The 21013-nt window shown below is 45.7% G+C and overlaps 1 protein-coding gene across 1 annotated transcript in view; it reads left to right on the forward strand.

The window, feature by feature from the left end:
• Tmem272 (transmembrane protein 272) overlaps window positions 1-20367 on the forward strand; it is a 33336-nt gene extending 12969 nt beyond the window's left edge. Inside the window, exons 3-5 of the mRNA XM_047554119.1 lie at window positions 6801-6860; window positions 11708-11790; window positions 18194-20367. Of these exons, the coding sequence (XP_047410075.1) occupies window positions 6801-6860; window positions 11708-11790; window positions 18194-18556 (506 nt within the window). The 3' untranslated portion in view covers window positions 18557-20367. The remainder of the gene's footprint in view (window positions 1-6800; window positions 6861-11707; window positions 11791-18193) is intronic.
• Window positions 20368-21013: the final 646 nt, after the last annotated feature.

Genomic DNA, 21013 nt, shown 5'->3' on the forward strand with positions numbered 1-21013 from the left:
TCTGCCTGTTTCCATCTCTCACACTTCTGTCCATATCTTTACCATTCTTATTACCCAAGCACAGCATGAGAGTTATTTTTTACTCCTTTCTTTCCTTCAGACCAGCATCTCATTGGTGTCCAAGGCCCTGATCTGGCTGGGTCTTGTGATTTAGCTCTTGGGCTAAATTACATATCTGCCTCTTCACTTACCTTTCCACCCCAGTGCACCAATGTTGGCTCTTGACCTTGGAGATTGGTGGTAGGCTGTGGAATAGGGTGACACCGAATGAGGAATAAGAGGGATGGGTGTTAAAGACAAGGCAGTATTACTGAAAGTACCAGAAGAGGGCAGAAGTGGCCTAGGAAATTGATATTTGGGTGCCATTGTAGATACAGCGGGTAGAGAGGGCAACTTGGAAGAGGAGTTTAGTTTCAGTTTATCCTCCTGCACTCTACCAATTGCCTCCTGGGTGGGAGGTAGCTCAGAGGGTTAAACTCCCAAAGAATGGTGTTGCAGAGAAAAACTATTGGATTCTGGTCTCAGTTTCTGTACCGAACTATTTGGCAAGAGAGTAGGGGAGCACTTGCTTCCTAAAGGAAACAGCGTCTGGAGATCCTTGAGAACAGACTAACCCAAAAGCTACCCACTTTCCCTTACAAAGATTACCCACTTAGAAATGCTTGTAATGCTTGCAGCTACCTCTTTTGACCTACTGCTGGTTGATAATATATTTTTGATACCTACTTATGTGCCTAGATCTTTGACAATCTTGCGCAGCAGTAATCAATACTGGTGAGAGCAGTCAGCTGTACATTAAATCTACTTAAAGATGTGAGCACGAATCCTGAATGAGAAATCCAGAAGTTGGCCTGAGGAGGTTGAGGAGGGTGCCCCACCACCAAGGTCCTTTGACAGTCTTACACATAAATCAAGAATCAGTTGATTTGTCTTCTTGGCATGAAGAATGTTTGCTCCAACATTTTGATTCTGGTATCTTCCATCATTACTCTCATTCAGAATTATTCTCTCCTTTGGACTTGTCAGTGGATTTAGCTCTTTCACACATACTTTTAGAACTGACTTTATGGTTAGGAATTCTCCTTTTTGCGGAAACCAGAATGTGATACTCTGAGCCACATTAGAATCAGTGTTTATAAACTTGAGGGCAGAGCAGTATTTACTGGTGGTGGTCACTGCTGTCAGACCACTGTCCTGACCTAGTGACATCACCAGGAAATAGCCTCTGTTTCAAAGAACTCTTGTGACCAAGGAGGTCCCCCAGGAGACGGACTAGGGCTTGGAGTCTTTGTTAGGACCAAGGGATAAGGAAACCCTACCACTAGTAACAGCTGATGGCGTCCATCCTGTCCACCACACAGCCCAGCCCTGCCCAGTGCCTCACAGGGCCCCGTGGAGACTGGCTCACAGAAAGGTGGTTACTGCACTGCCACCTGGGAGATGCTGTAAATGCAGATACCCAGGTTCCATTTGTTGCCATTCTGGTTTGTTAGGTCTAGCGTGACCTCTGGGAGTCTAAGAATCACGGCTCCAAGGTTTGGAGAGTGAGAGTGAGCTTATTTGACCTTAACACTGATGATCTAGAGAGATGGATTCTAATGAAGCTGAGGCCTGCCTGAGGATAGGGTGGAGAAATGCAGTCAGGTCCATACAAGAAGATCAGGCTTAGAACAGACTCAGACCATTCAAAATCCCCCATAACCACCGAGCATCCCTCATTTGTTGTTTTTAGAGTTTTCCATTTGATCCCTCTGTGAGGGTTCAAATATAAGGAGAAACCACAGTCTCCTTCCATCATGAAGGGAAAATAGTAATTATTGTTTTAGTCAGCATGTTTATCACTGTGATCAAAATACCCAACAAGAAAATAGGAAGGAGGAAAAGTTTATTTGGGGCTCCTGGTTTCAGAGGTCTCAGTCCATAGATGGGTGAGTCAATTGCTCTGAGTCTGAGGTGAGGCAGAACATCACAGTAGAAGGTTGTGTCAGAGGAAAGCAGCTTAGCAATGGCAACAGGAAACACACACACACACACACACACAGAGAGAGAGAGAGAGAGAGAGAGAGAGAGAGAGAGAGAGAGAGAGAGAGAGAGAGAGCATGCTCCACCAGGGACAAAATATACATACCCTAAAGACACGCCCCCCAGCGACCTACCACCTCTAACCACACCCTACCTGCCTACAGTTACCACCTGGTTAATCTATTTCAGTGATTAAGCCATTGATTATGTTACAGTTCTCATAATCTAATCATTTCACCTCTGAACATTCTTTCATTGTCTCACAGTGAAGCTTTTGGGGGATATCACATATTCAAACCACAGCCATCATCATGATAATAACTGACAGTGTGTATTATGTGATAGTGTGTTTTGTACCTTTCATGGATGATGACACTTGATTATTTTAACAAGTTAGGAAATTCTTGGGATTAGGTTCATGTTTGAAATGAGGACAGGGAAACATCAGATCTTGGTTCCTGCAGTCCATGCTATAGGTAAGTGAGGAAGGGGGTGAGCTGTGAGTCTAGGTGTGTGGCTCCAGTCCTCATAGCTTCCCCTGGGTGGCCATAGGGAACATTCTGTCCTGAGCCTTCTCTCCCTACCCTGCTCAGAGGTAATGTAGGGAGGCAAATTTTTACCTTTACTCTCCTCGGGTTTTCAGCTGGGCCTGAGAATTAACTGAAGTAAGACAAATTCATAGGAGAAAAGCATACAAATCTATTTAATACAAGTTCTATGAGACACTAGACCCTTTATAAGGAGTGAAGGTCCAAAAGAAGTAGCAAAGTCTTAAAAATGCTTTTATACTAGGCTGAACAAAGAAAGGCAATTGTGGAAACATAACCAAATTACATGGGGGGGAGGATAACAGAAGATAAGAATTATTTTTACAAGATTCATATGTACAGAATTCTTTTGATCTCATTTGCTCATCTGCAGTGACAAGAATGTTACCTTCCTTCTGGCATAGAGAGGACATCATTCATGTGGGGTTTAATCTTCAGCTTTCAGGAAGAAAAAGGGGAAGGGCAGAACACCCTTCCTGCACCCACAATTACTTAAGAGACTGTAGCTCAAAATAATCCTTATGCCAAAATGGTATCGTTTGGGGTGGTGTATTCTACCACCCAGCAGCAGGAAAGGTGGAGTGGCAGGTGGCTCCCCTGGGAGTGGCTCCATGTCTCTGTGTCACAGCACTTGGATTACACATGTGCCCAGGTAGCACCATCTGTCCCAAGTTTGCAGTATAATGAAGGATTTCCCAGAACTCCTATCACTTTATCATCTTGGCAATGAGCTCCAAAGTCAGAAATACAGAATGGGATTCATTGACCTCTTGATGTTCTATTCTTTACCAGCAAGAAATTTCTTGACTCTACTCTAAATTGAGAATTAAGACAGATAGCTAGTGCGATTTTCTCTTTAATCAGCCACACCTGCCAGCTGTGCTGTGTCACCCATGACCGGTAGGGCCTGCTTTATAGTTTTCAGGGATCAGTGCAAAATGAAAATTAGGAACACCTCATTTGAACAACAGGGGGAACATTCGGGTTACTAAAATATAAAACTTTTTCCTTTTGACCTATCATAGTACTTTTTTATTTGCTATTTAAGGTTCTTTTAAATAGAGGAAAATAAGCATTTAATTTTCACATAAATTTTACCATTCATCTTAATATTGTGTAAGTTTTCTGTTTGTTTTTTGTGGTGCTGGAAACCCAGGACCTAGGCATGCTCAGCAAGCATTCTACCACTGAGCTACATCCCCAGTCCTTACATGCTAGTTTTAAATGCAACTATAGGAGCGTTTAACTCATATGTGGAGTCACCAAAATGACACAGTTTGCATTTCATGGCTCCCTACTTATGCATTTCTGTTTTTACCCAAACAGTAGAAACACCACACAAAACTAACTGAACTATTGCTTCACTTTTGGACATGCACACATTCTGCCAACACTCGACCTTCTGCTTACTGATGAGGGAAGACCTCCCGAAGGAGAAGGAGCTATGGCTTCATTTGCAGGATGAATGACTGGCGGGTGTGGGAAGACGCATTGGTCAGCAAGGAGAAGACAGGGTTTCTTGATGACTCATGTTTCTCAGAACCTCCTTGCCTTTCCTGCATTTAAGTCAGTTCTGCTTCAAGGGAATGTGGCTTCTTAGGACTGCCAGGCCCCTGCTTACTCAGTCAAAGAACAATCCACTTACCTTGAATTCATTCTGAGTCCTGCTGAACCCCCACATGTTGTGGGTGCACCAGAATTCAAGAGCCCTATATAAGAATGTGGTGGCAAAGGAGTGGCAGACAAGAATATTGCTTATAATTTTCTCACATGCTTCACTGTCCTGTCAGACGTCACTTACAAAAACACAAGGACCGAGATAAAGTCATTTGGAATTCCAAGATGGCAGCAAATGCTGGGTCTTCCTGAGCACCTGGCCTAGTGGGACTGCACAAATGGTCAGTGTTAAAGGTAATTCAGAAGCCCAGCACGGTGACCTGAGCCTGTGATCCCAGTGGCTCGGGGGCTGAGGCAGGAGGATCATGAGTTCAAAGCCAGCCTCAGCAACAGCAAGGCACTAAGCAACTCAGTGAGACCCTGTGTCTAAATAAAATACAAAATAGGGCTGGGGATGTGGCTCAGTGGTTGAGTCCCCCTGAGTTTAATCCCTGGTACCCCCACAAAACAAAAAGCTAATTCAGGGAAGGATGGTTTGAGGGGAGCTGTGGGAATGAAGGCAAAGCACTCTGCAAGCCTGCCCTCCTCTACATTTCTGGAGGTGAAGGTCAAGATTGGCATGGAGGATGACTGAAGGGGGCAGCCTCTGTCCTGTCCCTTCTGCTCTGAGTAGTCAGAGCTTGTGTCACTTAGGGAACTTGTGGATTGTAGCTTTGGATCTCAGAGATGACTGAAATCAGGAAATAAATCTGAGATCTTCCATAATTCAAAATTGGAATGGACATTACAGGTTAAACCAATTGCAGCAAGTTCAATATAGCTAAAAGCCCCAACTCAGGCTGGTCTAACTAATGAAGGGGCTTACTGGTTCATGTAAATACAAGTCCTAGAAGTAGTTTAGTATCCCAGACTTTGTGACTCACTGTGTGACAAAGGCCATTGAGGACCCAGTTTCCTTTTGCTTCTCTTCCTCCCGTGGTGTCAGCCTCATTCTTAGGCTGGTTCTCCTTCATGGTGGCAAAATGGTTACCAACAATCCCCAAAGCCACTGGGAGAAACTTTGTTTCTGGCAGTTCCATCAGAAGAGTGAGAAGGCTCTTTCCTTGTTCTCAGTAAAGCTCCCCAAAGAGCCATGAGCCCATCCATCAAATGATACCCTCTCCCGTGAGTGGGACCATGCTGATCAATTCAGAGTTAAACTATCATGTCCCTTTCCACACCCAGGATGGAGTGAGCTTCTGCCACATAGCACAGGAGAATGGGGAGGTGGGGACCAGAACAAAAAACTATGACGACCTTGAAGGGAACCAATAGACACTGCAGAGGCCACCTGCCATCTTAGAGAACCTATCTCAGCTCTCAGGACTGGCAACAGGACCCCGTAAAAATGTAAGCGTGTGATACTGTCCAGACTTTGGAAGTGGGAACTGGGTGCAGTTCTACCCAAAAGATATTCTGATTCATAATTAAAAATAATGCTGGCCCAGCAAAACCTATGTGAGCAGGCCACTTCACAGATGAGGAACCAGAGGAGTAGTAAAGGCCTAATTGTAATGGTTGCCACATACTGAGCTCCTTGTGTGCTTCTGCTAACCCCTTGTACAAGAAAGGGAGATAAGACAAATTTGCCCAAAGCCACATTGGGAAGAGTGGCAAGGCCAGGGTTTGAACCCACGCCTGTTCAGTTCCCACACCTCTGCTCTTTCCCAGTGCCTAAAATGTGAATTGGTGTCATGAACAGGAAGAAAAGCTCCAAGTCAGTTCAAAGCTCTGTCACACTGTGTCAGTAAGAGATTTTAGGAGACCTCCATTAGTATTAGTCCATTTTCTGTTGTTGTAACAAAATATCGGAGGCTGGGTACTTTATAAAGGAAAGAGGTTTATTTAGCTTAGAGCTTTGGAGTCTGAAAGTCCAAGATTGGGTGACCACATCTGTTCAGCCTTCTATGGTGGCCTTTTGATTATGTCACAACCTGGCAGAGGAGAGGAAAAGGAAATGATCTTGTCCAAGGACAGCTACTCCAATGATCTAGTTTCCTACCACTAGGCTCCACCTCTTAAAGGTTTACCATCCCTCGAGACCACCTCTTAACACCATCACACTGAAAACCAAACTTCCAGCACATGAGCCTTTGGGGACACATTCAAACTATATGCAAACCATACATATCAATAAATGGAAAGGGGGAAAGATGTCATGAAGCAAATTCTTTAAGTGATAAAGAATTTACTCAGGAAAGAGAAGAACCATCTTCCCTGGGTATAGGCTCCCAGGAAGCACAGGGTCCGTCCTGCCTGGCTCAGTGAATGCCAGGAGGCCTTGGCCTCCTGTACGAGCAGAACAGCAGTTTATAAATCCCCTTTCTATAAGCTGTCAGACTTGGACAGGTCACACAGGAAGTCTGGGCCTTCAAAATGGCAGCATGACCACACAGGTGTTAGGCTGTCTCAGAAATGCACCCGGCTAGGCAAGCCCCAGGCTGACTGCGACCTTCTCCTATCTACTGACTGGCGACTTGAGGGAAGGTCAGGTTTCACAGCACACAAAGTAAACCACAGTGCAAAAGGGAACTCCAGGGCCTGTGTTTCTAACCCAGCTCTGTCTCCTTGCAGCCTGCTCCGTCTTTGTGCTCTCGGCTCTCCTGGTCCTGCCGCTGTCCATGGCGTTCACAGGTGAGCTGGCAGCTGAGCTGCCAAAAACTGCGGGTCAGCAGGGGTGGAGCAGGGGACCATGACACGTAATGTTTAAGCATAAACTGCGTGCTTAAGAAGAGCTGGCCAGACCAGTCATTCCCAATTACCCGTTTGCTGTCACAGAATGACTTGGTGAACATTTGAAAACAGAGATTCCTGGTCCCTGTCCTGGAAGATATTGATGCAATATGTCTGGGGCTTTTAAAACTGTCCGCAGATAATTCTGATCTTCCTAGCCCAGGTTTGGGAGTCACAGGGCTCAAGTTTGCCCCAGGCCCCTTCCCGGTTTCTATGTCCCCATGAGGCAGCCCATTGTGAACAATGTGAAAAATGCATCCTAGGCTCCAGACGGTAAGGGCGCACTGTAACTTGTTTTGTGGTCTGAATGACTAATAAATGCCCCCATAATTGCATGTATTAAACAACTTTATAACCTGCAAGTGTGAAGTACAGGGGAGGAAGCAGGGAAGGGAGTAGGGGTGGGCTCCTTGAGGGCCAAAAATCACTGTCACATGTCAGTGGAATTAATCACATGCTCTTGAAATTGCTAATGGGAGCCCCTGAGACCTGCATGCGGATTGTAGCTGCCCTATTTACCCTGAGGCCTAGCAAGCCAGTGTTCCAGGTTCCAAGCTGATAGCATATGGGGCAGAAATTTAAAAAGGATGCAGGTGTTACTGAAAAACAACAACAAACCCAGTATCCTATTTGCTTAATGGATTCAAGGTTTTCTAGGGTGATGAAAATGTTCAGGACTAAAACAAGGGGATGTTTGCACAAGATTAAGAATATGCCAAATGCCACCGAGTGGTTCCCTTTAGAATGGTTGATTTTATGTCCTGTAAATTTCATATTAAAAAATACAACAAATCTGAAAATAGAAACAAACAAAAACAGTACCCTTAGAGCTAAACTATATGAAAGGTGACTGCCTGAGTAAAAAAGAGAGAAGTAAAAGAAGAAACAGCCTGAGTCAGGCGCAGTGGCACATGCCTATAGTTCCAGCACCCTGGGAGGCTGAGGCAGGAGGATCACTAACTAGTTCAAAGCCAGCCTTGGCAACTTAGCGCAAGGCCTTAAGCAACTCAGTGAAATCTAAATAAAATATTAAAAAGGCCTGGTAATGTGGCCTAGTGGTTAAGTGCCCCTGGGTTCAATCCCCGATACCAAAAAAAAAAGAATACAAACACCCTGAAGAACAACAACAGAGAGGGAGAGAAAACAAAATTTCAAAGTTGCCCAGAACTAAAACAGCAAAAAGATCTGGGGCCATTTACTGTAAGAGGAAAACAATTCAACCACTTGCCCAGATTCAGAAGCTACCATGATTAGAGTTAGTTTGAAAATTAACTTTTATTTATGGCTCTGCTCTTTTAAGAAGAGTTTATAAGATGTGAGTTACAACCTGCTTGGGACGTTGGAAGTGCTCCTTTTTAGAGTGTTCGATGCAAAATCTGTAGCGTAAGAGAGACTGTGGAGCTTACGGCTAGCTGTTCACCAGTTCATTCATCAAGCTGCACAGATGGGACAAACTGCCATGAGCCCATTGACATGGTCACTTGCTAAAATGACTACATCAGTTGCAGAAAGTAGGTCTTGGGGAGTTGCTGCTTATCAATTGCAGAGCTTGTGTTGGAGTGATGAAAAGTCTTGAAAATGGATGGTGGCGATGATCACACAAGATGTTGATTGTAATTAATGCCATTGGATTGTACTCTTAAGTGGTTAAAAATCACAAAGTTTTTATTTGGCTATTATGTCACAATAAGAATTGTCAACACTCGCTGGGCACGGTGGCCCATGCCTGTAATCCCAGCAGCTCAAGAGGCTGAGGCAGAAGGATGGAGAGTTCAAAGCCAGCCTCAGCAACAGCAAGGCACTAAGCAACTCAGTGAGACCTTGTGTCTAAATAAAATACAAAATAGGGCTGGGGGTGTGGCTCAGTGGTCGAGTGTCCCTGAGTTCAATCCCTGGTACCAAAAAAAAAAAAAAAAAAAGAATTGTCAACACTCAAGCACACAGTATACACACACACACACACACACACACACACACACACACCCATAATGTTGTGTGTTGGGGGGAGTGGAGCATTACTTCTAGTGGTTGTTATCAACTGCATTGGGGAGAGTTTGAAAAAGCCAAAGGGTATCACTGTGATACTGTAGATCAAAAGGAAAGAAAAATAGAGTTCAGGTGGGACCTAAGCAACATGTGAAGAACGCAGGGGAAGACCATGTAGACTAAGTTTATTGGGATCTTTCCAAGCCATCTGTGTGTGGATCAACTCTCCTGTGAGCAGCAGCTGTTCTTATTCATTAGGAATGAGCAGATATGTAAGTCATTACTCAGTGTTCATTTCACAGCTGGCTTTTGAATGGAAAGGCAGTTCATACCCAACAAATTTGGCCTCAGATACTTGAATGTCTTTGTGTGGAAAGGTTGTCTTGAGACTTGGAAAGCACTTCCGTTTGATAATGAATTCAGCCAAACATCAGAGATAACTGGAAAGGCACGTCTCCATAGGTTGGTGATCCAATGAATGTGTGTATTTAACTTCACTCTGTTTTGGGCCCTGAGTTTATAGCTCTCTGTATATTTAGAAATTTTCATTAATGTCAGTGTAACATGATGTACTCATAGAAAAATGGTTTATTTCCTCTGCTTAAGTTCCCATATCCAGGTATTTATGAGAAATAAAATGTCAAATCAAAGTTAAGACTTTAAATGTGTTTTAAACAGGAGACTGGTTCTACAATGAGAATTTCCTTTTTTGAACCCTGTTGACAAATTAAATCAAGTAATTTAACTGTGCTGCCGAAACAAATTAAGCCTGAATCTCAGTGTAAAGATTTGTTTCTTGCTCGTGCAAATTCCATGGTGGGTTAGGAGTCATCCAGAGCCTCAGGAGACTTCCCCAGGCAATGTGACATGACCTAGCTATACAAACTGCCTCAATCCTGAGAGACAGGCTAGCTCAGCCCTGGTTTCCAGGTGGTCAAAGCAGGAAGCAAAAGAAGAATGATGTATCAGTTTTTAAATGGTTGGCCCCAATGTCCCACAACCAACTGGTCAGAACTAGTCACACAGCCCCGTGTGCACACAGGGGACTTGGCAATATGGAGGTACATATGAGCCATCCACACTCTGTACTGAAGAGATGTGTGTTTGAACCCCTCTGCAGCCTGGTCATCGGAACTAGTTTTGTTAATGAAGGAAATAAGACATTTCTTCCTTGTGTTTAAAAAAGTTGCATCATATTATTGGTTAATAATAGGCTTAGAAGATAAAGACCTACAAAAAGTAGAGAAAACATTGTTGTGGGGAGACAAATTATCATTAAGAAAGAGTGTGGGAGTCTGGGCTGGGTTGGGTCAGCGGTATTCCATACCCAGTTGCTAAAGATACGTTAGGAAACACTCGTTTCCCAGCTTGGGGGTCCAGTGTGCGAAATGGTGGGTGGTAATGATAAAATGACCCTTACTAACACAACAGAGGGCCCCTGCACAGGTGGAAAGGATTCCTGCTGGCTCCTCTGCCACCTGGCTCCTGGAAACAGTGGAAGAATAAAGGCCTCATTTTACTCCGTATGCATTTTGGGAATGTGACCCATAAATTGAATCTTATTTTAAGCATATCAAGGGAACTGAGTATTTAAAGGGATCCTTTAAATCCTTTTGTGAAAAGAATCCTTGAACACATGAACTGTCATACACCAGCTTTTCAAAACAGCACAGTACATTCATAACCACTTAGCACCCTAAGAAAAGGGGCAGCGACATCTGTCCGTGCTTTGTCTGATGATTCATTTGTTCCTGGAACTGTAGACCAGAGGCCTGACTCCAGGGATCCCAACAAATCAGGTCCACCTTCTTGCCCCAGACACCAAACAGAAAAGGTAGTGGTGAACAGCAGGAGAAGAACTTTAACCAATATGGCCCCACCGGGAAGGGAAAGTGAGATCCAGCATCTCAGCCCTGCCTTCTGGGATTTAGATAGAGGAGGAACTGCGGCAGGGGCAGGAGGTGTGCGTAATGAAGCAGGCTTGGCCAGACTGTGGCCTGGGTGATCATTCTCCCAGTTCTTGTTCTGCAAGGTGGCTCTGGAAAAGTCCTTGTCTCTCGAGGGGGCAATTTTCAGTTGCTGCTCAGCATGTTTACCTGTCAGACCTGCGATCCTGGAAGGGGCAGTTCCCAGGAGATGATGGCTCCTACTAAGGCGTCTCATGGTGGAGTGACATCCTGTTCCAACTGTCCTGGAAGCTGTAGTCCTTCTAGACATCACTCCAGGGGTCTGGAACAGGGTGCTGCAAATCCTGCCTCAGTCTCAAAGGGAACCGAGATAGGTTAGGTAAATTTAGGGCTAACAAACCTTGTGTTACTAGTTATTAGATGAGCGCTCGTTAAGTGATTAAAATCTGCCGACATGCCAAGTTGAGCAGTCACCTGACCAAAGGTGAAGGTGATACAGGAGACGGATACAAAACGAAGACCGAGATGCCAAGCTTCGCCTGCCTTTAGTTACCCACTGGGCATCTGCAGGCCCAAGTGAAGAGTCACTGCTTTTAACAGAAGCAACTTCTCTAGTTCCCATTATACATTTGTCCTCATTCTGCCAGGACAGTGGGATCTACAGTGTCAACCCACTGAGCATCCTGAGGACCTGGTGGCCGGTGGGGCTAAGCGGATCCCACCAGCAGGGCTGGAAATCGAGTTAAGGTTTATGGAACTAACATTTTGGCTTTTGTAGGTGTTAAGCTCATTTTTGTGACCAGGCGTGGTGCTCGAGTGCTTCTCTCTCAATCCCTTTCTGTTTGCCCTGTGTAGGAATGAAGTTTTTGGAGGACTGCCCCATACAGCCTCTCATTCCTTTATATTTGCTAGTGGGTGGGATCGTCGGTGCCTTGAAGGTAAAGTTTTTTTAATTTGTTATTTTTAGTTATACACTATGGTAGAATGTATTTTGACACGTCATTCACACATGGAGTATAACGTCCATTCTTGTGGTTGTACATGATGTGGAGTTTCATTGGTGGTGTATTCATACATGAACATAGGAGAGTTACGTCTGATTCATTCTATTGTCTTTTCCATTTCCATTCCCTCTCCCTTCCCTTCATTCCCCTTTGTCTAATCCAATGAACTTCTATTCTTCCCTACCCCTGCCCTTTGTTGTGAGTCAGTATCCGTATATCAGAGAGAACATTTGGCCTTTGGTTTTTTGGGATTGGCTTATTTCACTTTCTATGATCATCTCCAGTTCCATCCATTTACTGGCAAATGTCATAATTTCATCTCTTTTTGGCTGAGTAATATTCCATTGTGTATATATACCACATATTCTTTATTCATTCATTTGTTGAAGGGCAGCTAGGTTAGTTCCATAGCTTAGATACGGTGAATTGAGCTGCTATAAACATTGATGTGGCTGTGTCACTGTAGTATGCTAATTTTAAGTCCTTTGGGTATAAACCAAGGAGTGAGTTAACTGGGTCAAATGGTTGTTCCATTCCTAGTTTTTTGAGGAATCTCCATACTGCTTTCCAGAGTGGTTGCACCAATTTGCAGTCCCACCAGCAATGTATGAGTGTCCCTTTTTCCCTACATCCTCACCAACATTTATTGAATTGTATTCTTGAAAATTGCTATTCTGATTGGAGTGAGAGGAAATCTCAGTATTTTAAACTATCATTTGTCCTTCTTGCATAAGTTTTACTTATTGGCAAGGTGGGACATATCCATTAATTGTCAGCTACTCACAGAGGTACTAGGACAACGGTCCCCTAAGTGAGGTTGTTGAAGTGACAGGGTTGTCTTCAGAGACTTTTCTAGATGAGGGGCCTTCACCACGGGTTGGATATCTTTGCAGTAGCTTTCTTCCTGCTATTGAGTTCACTGTGCTAAATTCTAGTTTGGGTCTGACATCAATTGCTGCACAGGAGTGACCACTGACTGCCATTTTGGCCATTGAATTCATCATGACCTTTCTTTGTGCTTCTTTTTTTAAAAAGTGTCCTGTTTTGGTGAAAAGGTGGGTTGTGTGTGTGTGTGTGTGTGTGTGTGTGTGTGTGTGTGGTACTGGGGAACCCAGGGGCATTCTACCAATGAGCTACACCCTCAGCCCTTTTTATTTTGAGATAAGATCTTATTAAGTTGCAGAGGCTGGCCTCAAACATGCAATCTTCTTGCCTCAGCTTCCCTAGTAGCTGGGATTGCAGGCATGCACGACGACACTCAGCTGCAAGGTGTTTTGTTTAGTAGTTTGTGTTTCTGTTTTTACTACGTGTCAGTTGACCACATGGAATTAAACTGGCTTCAGTCATCAACCAATCATTAAACTCTGGTGTCTGGTGCTAGGAGAGCTTCTCCCTGTCTCTCAAGCCCATGTCCTCCTAGAGAACTGATTTGCTCATGGGTTGACATATGTTCAAACGGAAAAGGAGTCGGAAGAAGAAATATTAAGTGGCATGCGTAGCTGCAATTAGGTTTCTAAAATCCCTGTTCCACAGAAATGTTACACCCGCCAAAAGTACCTCAGGTCAACCTGTGCTTATCAGTGACTCTTCCTAACCATCCAAGCCCACCTCACAGCTTCCTATCAAAACTAGAAAACATAGCATCTATTTTTCCAAAGTAGACTCGTAAAAATGAAGCAATAACACAATAGAAAACAGAATCAAGACTCACTGTCTGATTTTATTCAGACTCACTGTCTGATTTCTTGTACCAACATCCTCCTGATGCTGGGGTCCTTCAGAAGATGCTGGCCGGAGGCACTGGTCATACTATTGATTTAAGACACCAAAAGAATGTCTTTAAAATTGTGTTCTCACGTGTAATTGGTGTCCATAAGCTCTGTGACATCTTGGGAAATGTCTGACTTTGAACTAACCATTGGAGCTTCATTTCCTAATAGCAGTCTGGTGGGCAATGTTCTGGAATGTACAGATACACGTTCTCATCCCTGTAACAACATTCCCCAGGAATTCTCCTGAGACTCTGTCTGGCTCCAAAGAAACCCTGAGGCTCTCTCAGCTCAGCGCAGCTGCATGTCCCCTGTGGCTCCCAGGTGTTAGGCAATGCTTTGGGCGCCATGGAGATGCTCAAAACAGGGCAAAGTTTTCAGTAGTAATTACCTCTGTCATCTACCCCCCACTGACTGCCTCATCACCAGGCTGCTACCTGGAACTTTCCTGTAGAGGTGCTACTGTCCACAGGGTCTTTTCCTCCTAATAACAGCCAACTTTCCCTTTACAAAAGCCAACTCAGAACCCAAAGGTAATTTATTTTAATGAACAAACCAGGGCTCTAATAAGCAGCATCGATTTTTTTTCCTGGCAATCTAAAACTGTTTGAAGCCAAATTAAATTTTTGTGCTCATCATGGTGAGGTAATATACAGTGAGTCCATAACCATTAGAGCAGCGGCAAACAGGTTTATGGGGTCCCCAGAGGCAGAAGTTTACTTGTGATGATCATGCTTTGTATTTAACCCCCTCAGAGCACTGCCTGTCAAGCCCAGCATCTTTTGTGAAATGCACCACATAGCATCAAGGTATTGCATTCAAAGAGAAATCAGAGAAATGAGGTGGCATTTCCTGGAGTTGCCAAAAAGAGCTGAGGGTCATGAGCTAGTGGAGCATGAAATGCATTTAGCAGGTTCTGATCTGATTTAAAAATAAGATAAAACAGAAAATATTAGAGTGCCTAATAAGTATTATGTGATACTATATATGTACCCATGTGGGTTTGGGTAAATTGACCATATAATTTGTCACCCAAAGTAGAATACTTTTGAGAGTACAAGGGGACTCTAGTAATCATCGTGCCAGGACAACAGCACAGCCAGGGCTTCTCTGAGTCCCCAAGGACTTACAGTCACCCGATTTCTGGGTCATGATGTAAAATGTACTTGTTGCTCAGGATCATGTTAAAAGAAAGTTTCAAAAACACTGTTCTGGTGGCCATTATCTACCCAACATTCCACCTCACTCCAATGTCGCTCTTCCTAGTGATAACTGCCACTGAGAGTGCTTGCCTTTCTCAGGTACTGTGCTGAGATCTGTACCCCCATTTGGAATTCATTCAGTCCTCATAGCGCCCCCATGAGGCCAGAACTTGTATCAGGAAGGATTCTTTTGAGTACGATAAACACCAATAACAACAATAAAAAAGAAAAACTCTAATTTGAAAGGTCGTTTATTGGAAGAACTCACAACTCAAAATGTTGGTGGAGAAGAAAGGAACTAGATGGCTCCAGAAAGCCTGGGCAGCAAGGCCCCCTTACTGTAGCTCTCCCGGGGTCGGTGGTAAACTACAGGAGCCCCAGCTAGTTCCTCTCTCATGGTGTCACTAGGTCCAAGAACTAGTTTGAGGAGGACAGACTGATTCATGGACCTTGGGTGTGGCTCCCTGGTGTGCCAAGAGCAAGGGACCAGACCTCCAGGAGGGCAGGCAGCACATTTATCCTCCCTAGACATAGGACAGGTGGGGGATTTGCCCAAAGAACGAGGCCCTGCAAGGAGGGGAAATGGCTACTCACAGCAATCTGCTGGGCAATATTCTGGAATGTCTGAGCTGGACTATCATCACAGACGAGGAAAAGCAGAGGCAGAGTTCCACCCAGGTCCCTCTGCTCCAGTCACGGGGCTTTCTCATCTTCCCTAAACCCATCACCCTTTGCCTTTGCCATGCCACTCTCCTTCACAGGAGGTCCCCCCAACCTCTTCTCTCTTGAGGGGGTCCTGAGTATGCCCCCCTTTCCAGGAAGCCCTTGCTGGATGAGCCCACTCCATGCCTGACTCCTCTAAGCCTCTCACTACTCTCAGAGAACCATCCCACCTCCCAGCCAGGCTGCAGGTCTTATTTCTGGAGAGCCTGAACAGGCAGACCACGTGGGAGAGCTCTGCTGGCATAGGAGAGACCACTCTGCTTCAAGCACCATGTGCTATGCTGTGGTATGTGTGGTGGTCAGAGAGACGTGGGCCAATACCCATCTCATTTGCAGGGGAGGAGCTGGGTATTGAGCCCAGAAGTTCCTTTCCACTGAACTACATCCCCAGTCCTTTTCATTTTATTTTTATTTTTGAAACAAGATCTCACTATTTGCTGAGGGTCTTGCCAAGTTGCTGAGGCTGGCCTCAAAGTTCCAGGCATCCTGCCTCAACCTCTGGAGTCACTGGGATTACAGGCGTGCACCCCCCAGACTGGCTCCATCTCATTCTTGCACTTATTGTGGACTAAGTGGAGTGACTTAACTTCTCTGAGCCTTAGTGTCCTCTTTCAGGAAGCAGGGCTAATCCTATATAGCTCATAGGTTAGTATAAGCATTAAAAGATCTCAGTCATAACATACCAAGTTTTGGACTAACTACTTTACTTAGGTTTTGTTATTTTTTCATAATTAATAGCTCTCCATTGAAGAAAACAACAGAATATAGATAAGTAAGAAGAACATCAAAATCCCCTGTAAATTACACTACACAGCAAATATCACTGTTGACCCTATAGCCTAATGGCTCCAGTTTGGGTCCTTCTGTGCACATATTTACTTAGTACCTATGTGCTGAATTAATTGAGATAATGTGTACTAAACTCCTCACCCAGCACCAGGATGTTCTCTTGTACAATGTCTGTTGCCAGCATCCCTGTCGCCGGCACAAAGGTGACTCCCATGTCTCGGACATAGCCCTCACCTCTCTCTATTCACCTCCAGCCTCTGACCACCCCCTGCTGGCCACCATCACCTGCATGTTCATCCAGAATTTTAAGTGGAACAAGTTCAAGCCTGAGGTTGTCACACACCCCAAAGGCACAACTCAGGCTCCTCTGCTCTCCAGTCCTCTTGGTATCATTGTCCATATGACTGTCCCAGACAGGAGCCCGTTGGTGACATTTCTTGTCTCCTCCTTTTCCTTCCATTTCACTCTGAATTTCTCCCCTCGCCAACCTGCCATGCTCTTGGCCATCAGAGGATTCTGTCTAAGCCTTGCTGTCCTTGGGTTAGGGGTGCACTGAGGTTGCGGTAGGAGGGGTGGAGCTGGGAGGCTGGGACAGAACAGATAAGCAGATTAGGTGTTCAGGGGAAATCACAGACCTAGTTGCTACGCAGAGGGGAGCCAGGGAACTGCCAAAGGTTTCCCTAGACAAGAAGGCTAGTGTGCTTCCCTGGCTGTGTTTTCCAAGGGGACACTGAGACACAGGGTGTGAGGCCAGTCCAAGTTGGCAGCAATGGTGGTTCTCTGGGTACTCAAACCGACTTTCAAAGGGGTGTCAGACTGGAGTCCGGCTGGGGCCATCCACCAGCGTTAGAGATGGTCCTTGTCCCTCCAGAGTCTTGCTCATGGAAGAAGGCTTGCGCTTTGACTTGAGAGGTATGTGAGGACAGAAGGGACAGTGCCCTCCCTCCGTGGCCAGACAGGAACGGCAGATCCTTGAGATGGAGAGTGGAAACATCCCAGGAAAAAGCAGCTCGGGTGGGCAGAGGAAGGACAAGAAGGGACAACGATGCCCGGAGCTGCCAGGCCTGTGAAGTGGCCTGCATGTGGCAGGGGATGTTCCTCCTAAGACAGAGGACCTGGCGGCGAGGCCCGTTGGCATGCACCAGGTATCATTCCCTCACTGCTCTGTGTCGTGCAAATGTGCCTGAAAGATAGAAGGGCTTTCGGTTCAAGCCTCGCCATAGGGGTAAGTTTATGCCAGCGAATCCCTTACCCAAACCAGCTCACACACCCAGGAGGGAAATGCCAGCAAGCTTGCTGACTATGGACTTACATCTTCATTCCTGCCAGTTCTAATTCTAATTCCTCAAATGAAATGTCCTTCTTTGGCAGCTCTTCTAACTCCAGTATATATACTTTTTTTTTTTTTTTTTTTTTTCCTTTGGGTGCTAGGCATTGAACCCAGGGCTTTGTGCTTGCGAGGTAAGCACTCTACCAACTGAGCTACATCCCCAGCCCAGTATATATACTTTTCATGATATCTCCCTCTCTCTCTCTCTCTCCCTCTCTCCTCTCTCCTTTCTCTCTCTCTCTTCCTTCCTCCCTCTCTCCCTCTGTCCCTCTGTCCCTCTGTCCCTCTCTCCCCCTCTCTCTCCCTCTCTCCCTCTCTCCTCTCTTCTCTCTCTCTTCCTCTCTCCCTCTCTCCTCTCTCCTCTCTCTCTCCCTCTCTCCCTCTCTCTCTCCCTCTCTCTCTCTCCTCTCTCTCCCTCTCTTCCTCTCTTCTCTTCCCCTCTCTCTCTTTCGCCCCCTTATGCTCCCTCTGTTCCCCACGACCTTTCCACTCTACCTATGACCCTCACCCCTTCCACGATCCAGGTGTCTCTCCTGCTGTATGACTCCACCAGGATGCGGCGGCTTCTGTCCAAGGCTGTGGTGATCGACGATGACGATGATGATGAATATCCCTGGAGGCAGAATGCGCACAAATACTACGTCCACCTCATCCTCAGCCTCTTCCTCTTCCTCTGGTTTATTCTGGGGAATTACTGGGTCTTCTCCGTGTACCTGCCTGACTTTATCCCGCCTTTCCAGCAGCCCCAGGCATACTGTGACAAAACCCTATACCTCTTTGCCCTCGGGGTCCTGGTGCTCAGTCACACCGTGCTGGTCTTGCTGGTCCTGTGCAGCAGTTGTGTCTATGTGTGTTCCAGGTGGAGATTTGCTGGCGATGAAGCCTGACAACCACTCCTTCTGGCGTCTGCACACGTGGGTGCACATAGACACACATGCACAATTGGGGGAGGAAAGCATGCTAGCGAGTCCACAGAACCTTCCATCCAGGCATTTCAGAAACCAGCAAAAATGCACCGAGGAGTCCAGCAGACTTGAGAAAGCCTTCCCTGCCTGGACAGGGGGAAAGCACTTGGGCTCCTCTCTGGGTATGAATTTATACTCATGAGTTTTTCAAAGGATTTTTCTTTTAAGAGGATGAGATGAGGGGAGCAAAGAGGGGAGAGCTTTTCCAACTACGGGGCAATTCCAAGCACTGTGGCAGAGGTTGCTCTTGTTACTGTTGCTACTGCTGAGCTCACTCAGCTATCAGCACCATGAAGTGATGGGTAGAGATGCTCATTAGTAACTCCAACTGCCTTTTGAGAGAGTTAAGGAGCAGTCAGGATATCTCCAACCCCAAATCAGAAGGGTTTGATCTGATGGGTTTTAAAATCTGCCACGTTCAAGGAATAGATTCCACAGAGAGGCTCTGGCTGGCCTGCCGGGGGCCTTGCAGTGAGCAGCGTTCCTCTCATCTTGGTTTCTGTGTGCTGCTGCTGTGCATTCTGTGCGTGGCATGGACTCCTTTTCTGTACCTGGTAATCTGTGTGCTTGTGCATGGTTTCATGTCATAAACCAGCCTTGCAGCCGAGTGCGGTGAAGCATGCCAGTAATCCCAGCATCTCCAGAGGCTGAGGCAGGAGGATTGCAGTTCAAAGCCGCCTCAGCATCTTATCGAGGCCCGAAGAGACTCAGTGAGACCCTGTCTCTAAATTAAGTACAAAAAGGGTCTGGGATGTGGCTCAGTGGTTGAGTTTCCCTGGGTTTGATCCCCAGTACCAAAACAAACAAACAAAAAACAGTCTTGTATATTTCTGGCCAGGTTGCATGAATTAAGGTGCCACTAGTGCAGGTGCTTTGGGTTTCTGTGCTTAAATATTACCCAGCAGCTCTTCTGTTTAATGACTTAGTTAGCTTGGGAAGCTTTTCCTAAGTCAACCATCTGGAAGTCTAGGATGATACCAAATAGCAACCACTAGCATTCCATCTTGCTGCTGTCCTGTGACATGAAGTTCATGGGAGCCTGGGTACAAGGTTAGCAAGTGGGTAGTTTCTCTTGTAGAAGTGGCTCTTTCGAATTTTCTTCTTTCTTCCTTTTGGAGTACTAGGGATGAACTCAGGGGTGCTTTACCGTTGAGCTTTTTATTTTTTTACTTTGAGACAGGATCTTGAAAAATTACCCAAGCTGACCTTGAACTTGTGATCCTCCTGTCTCTGCCTCCTGAGTCTCTGGATTATAGACCTGTACCACAGCACTTGGCTTACTTGAGAATTTTTGATGAAGACACTGTCGTGGGTGTTTCTAGGGAAGCACCCAGGGAGAGCACAGCACCTGCTTAATTGTGCTTGTATCTCAGCTTATTACCTCTCCATGGTGCCAAGCTGCTTTCTTTTCTTTTCTTTCCTTCTTTTTTTGGGTGTGTGTGTGGAGAGTTTAAAATCAGATTAAGCCCCAGTGGCCATCAGTGCGAGGCACCAGCCTGTCTCAGAAGTGTCAGCTCAAACCAAGAGGCTCACTCTTCCCCATGGCTTTAAGGGAAAAGAAACCGGGAGTTCCCATTTGAGTTTGGAAGGACTCTCTAAGGAGCTGTCACCTGGAGTCACCTTTGATCCACATTTCTCCCAGGGGAGAATGTGCCTGATGCGCCCTCTGCTGGGTAAAAGGAGAACAGCCCTTATTCTGCCCCATTCCTTTACATTAAGGGCGGAGACAGACTCTGAACTCAGACACTGGCAGGCAGGTGTTCCATGCCCCCCCCCCCCCACCCCCAGGCAATAATGCCTCAGCCACTTCCAGTCACTTAGCCAATATTTGCACACAAACAAAGCTGAAAGCCAATAGAACCCATATCTAAGCCTAATCTAGGGCACATACCAACCAGTACTTTCCTTCATGTCCCTGACACTAATTCCTGTTCAGGAACTTGTAAAGAATGTTCAGGTTCCAGCTTAAAATAGTAAGCCAAGACCACATAGACAGTTAAGAAAAAGTCAATTTGGTACTCATTTGTTCTCTCCTGTTTACTCCAGTTAGTTAGATCTTACGTTGGAAATGATTCGGAGGTTACAAGAAAGTCTTGAGGTGGAATTCACACCCCTCTGGGTCACAGATGGAGGGAGGCAACAACTGGATAGTGATTGACAGCTCTGCCCATACTGGTGGGTGTCTTGGGTACTGGGGGCCAAGCAAGTGGAAGTTCTCCCACAGATCCCAGAACTGTCCTTGCCTTACCACGAAGCTAAGACATTCTGCTGGGCCTTGTGAGTGAATCACGTGGAGTCTGCCCAGAGAGAGGGTATGGAAGGAGGGGATGCACAGTTGACTTCTTCATCCAGAGGAGAGCCTGTCACTGACTCTCCCTA

This window comes from Sciurus carolinensis, chromosome 5 (genome assembly GCF_902686445.1).
Source record: "Sciurus carolinensis chromosome 5, mSciCar1.2, whole genome shotgun sequence".
NCBI classification, from domain to species: domain Eukaryota; kingdom Metazoa; phylum Chordata; class Mammalia; order Rodentia; family Sciuridae; genus Sciurus; species Sciurus carolinensis.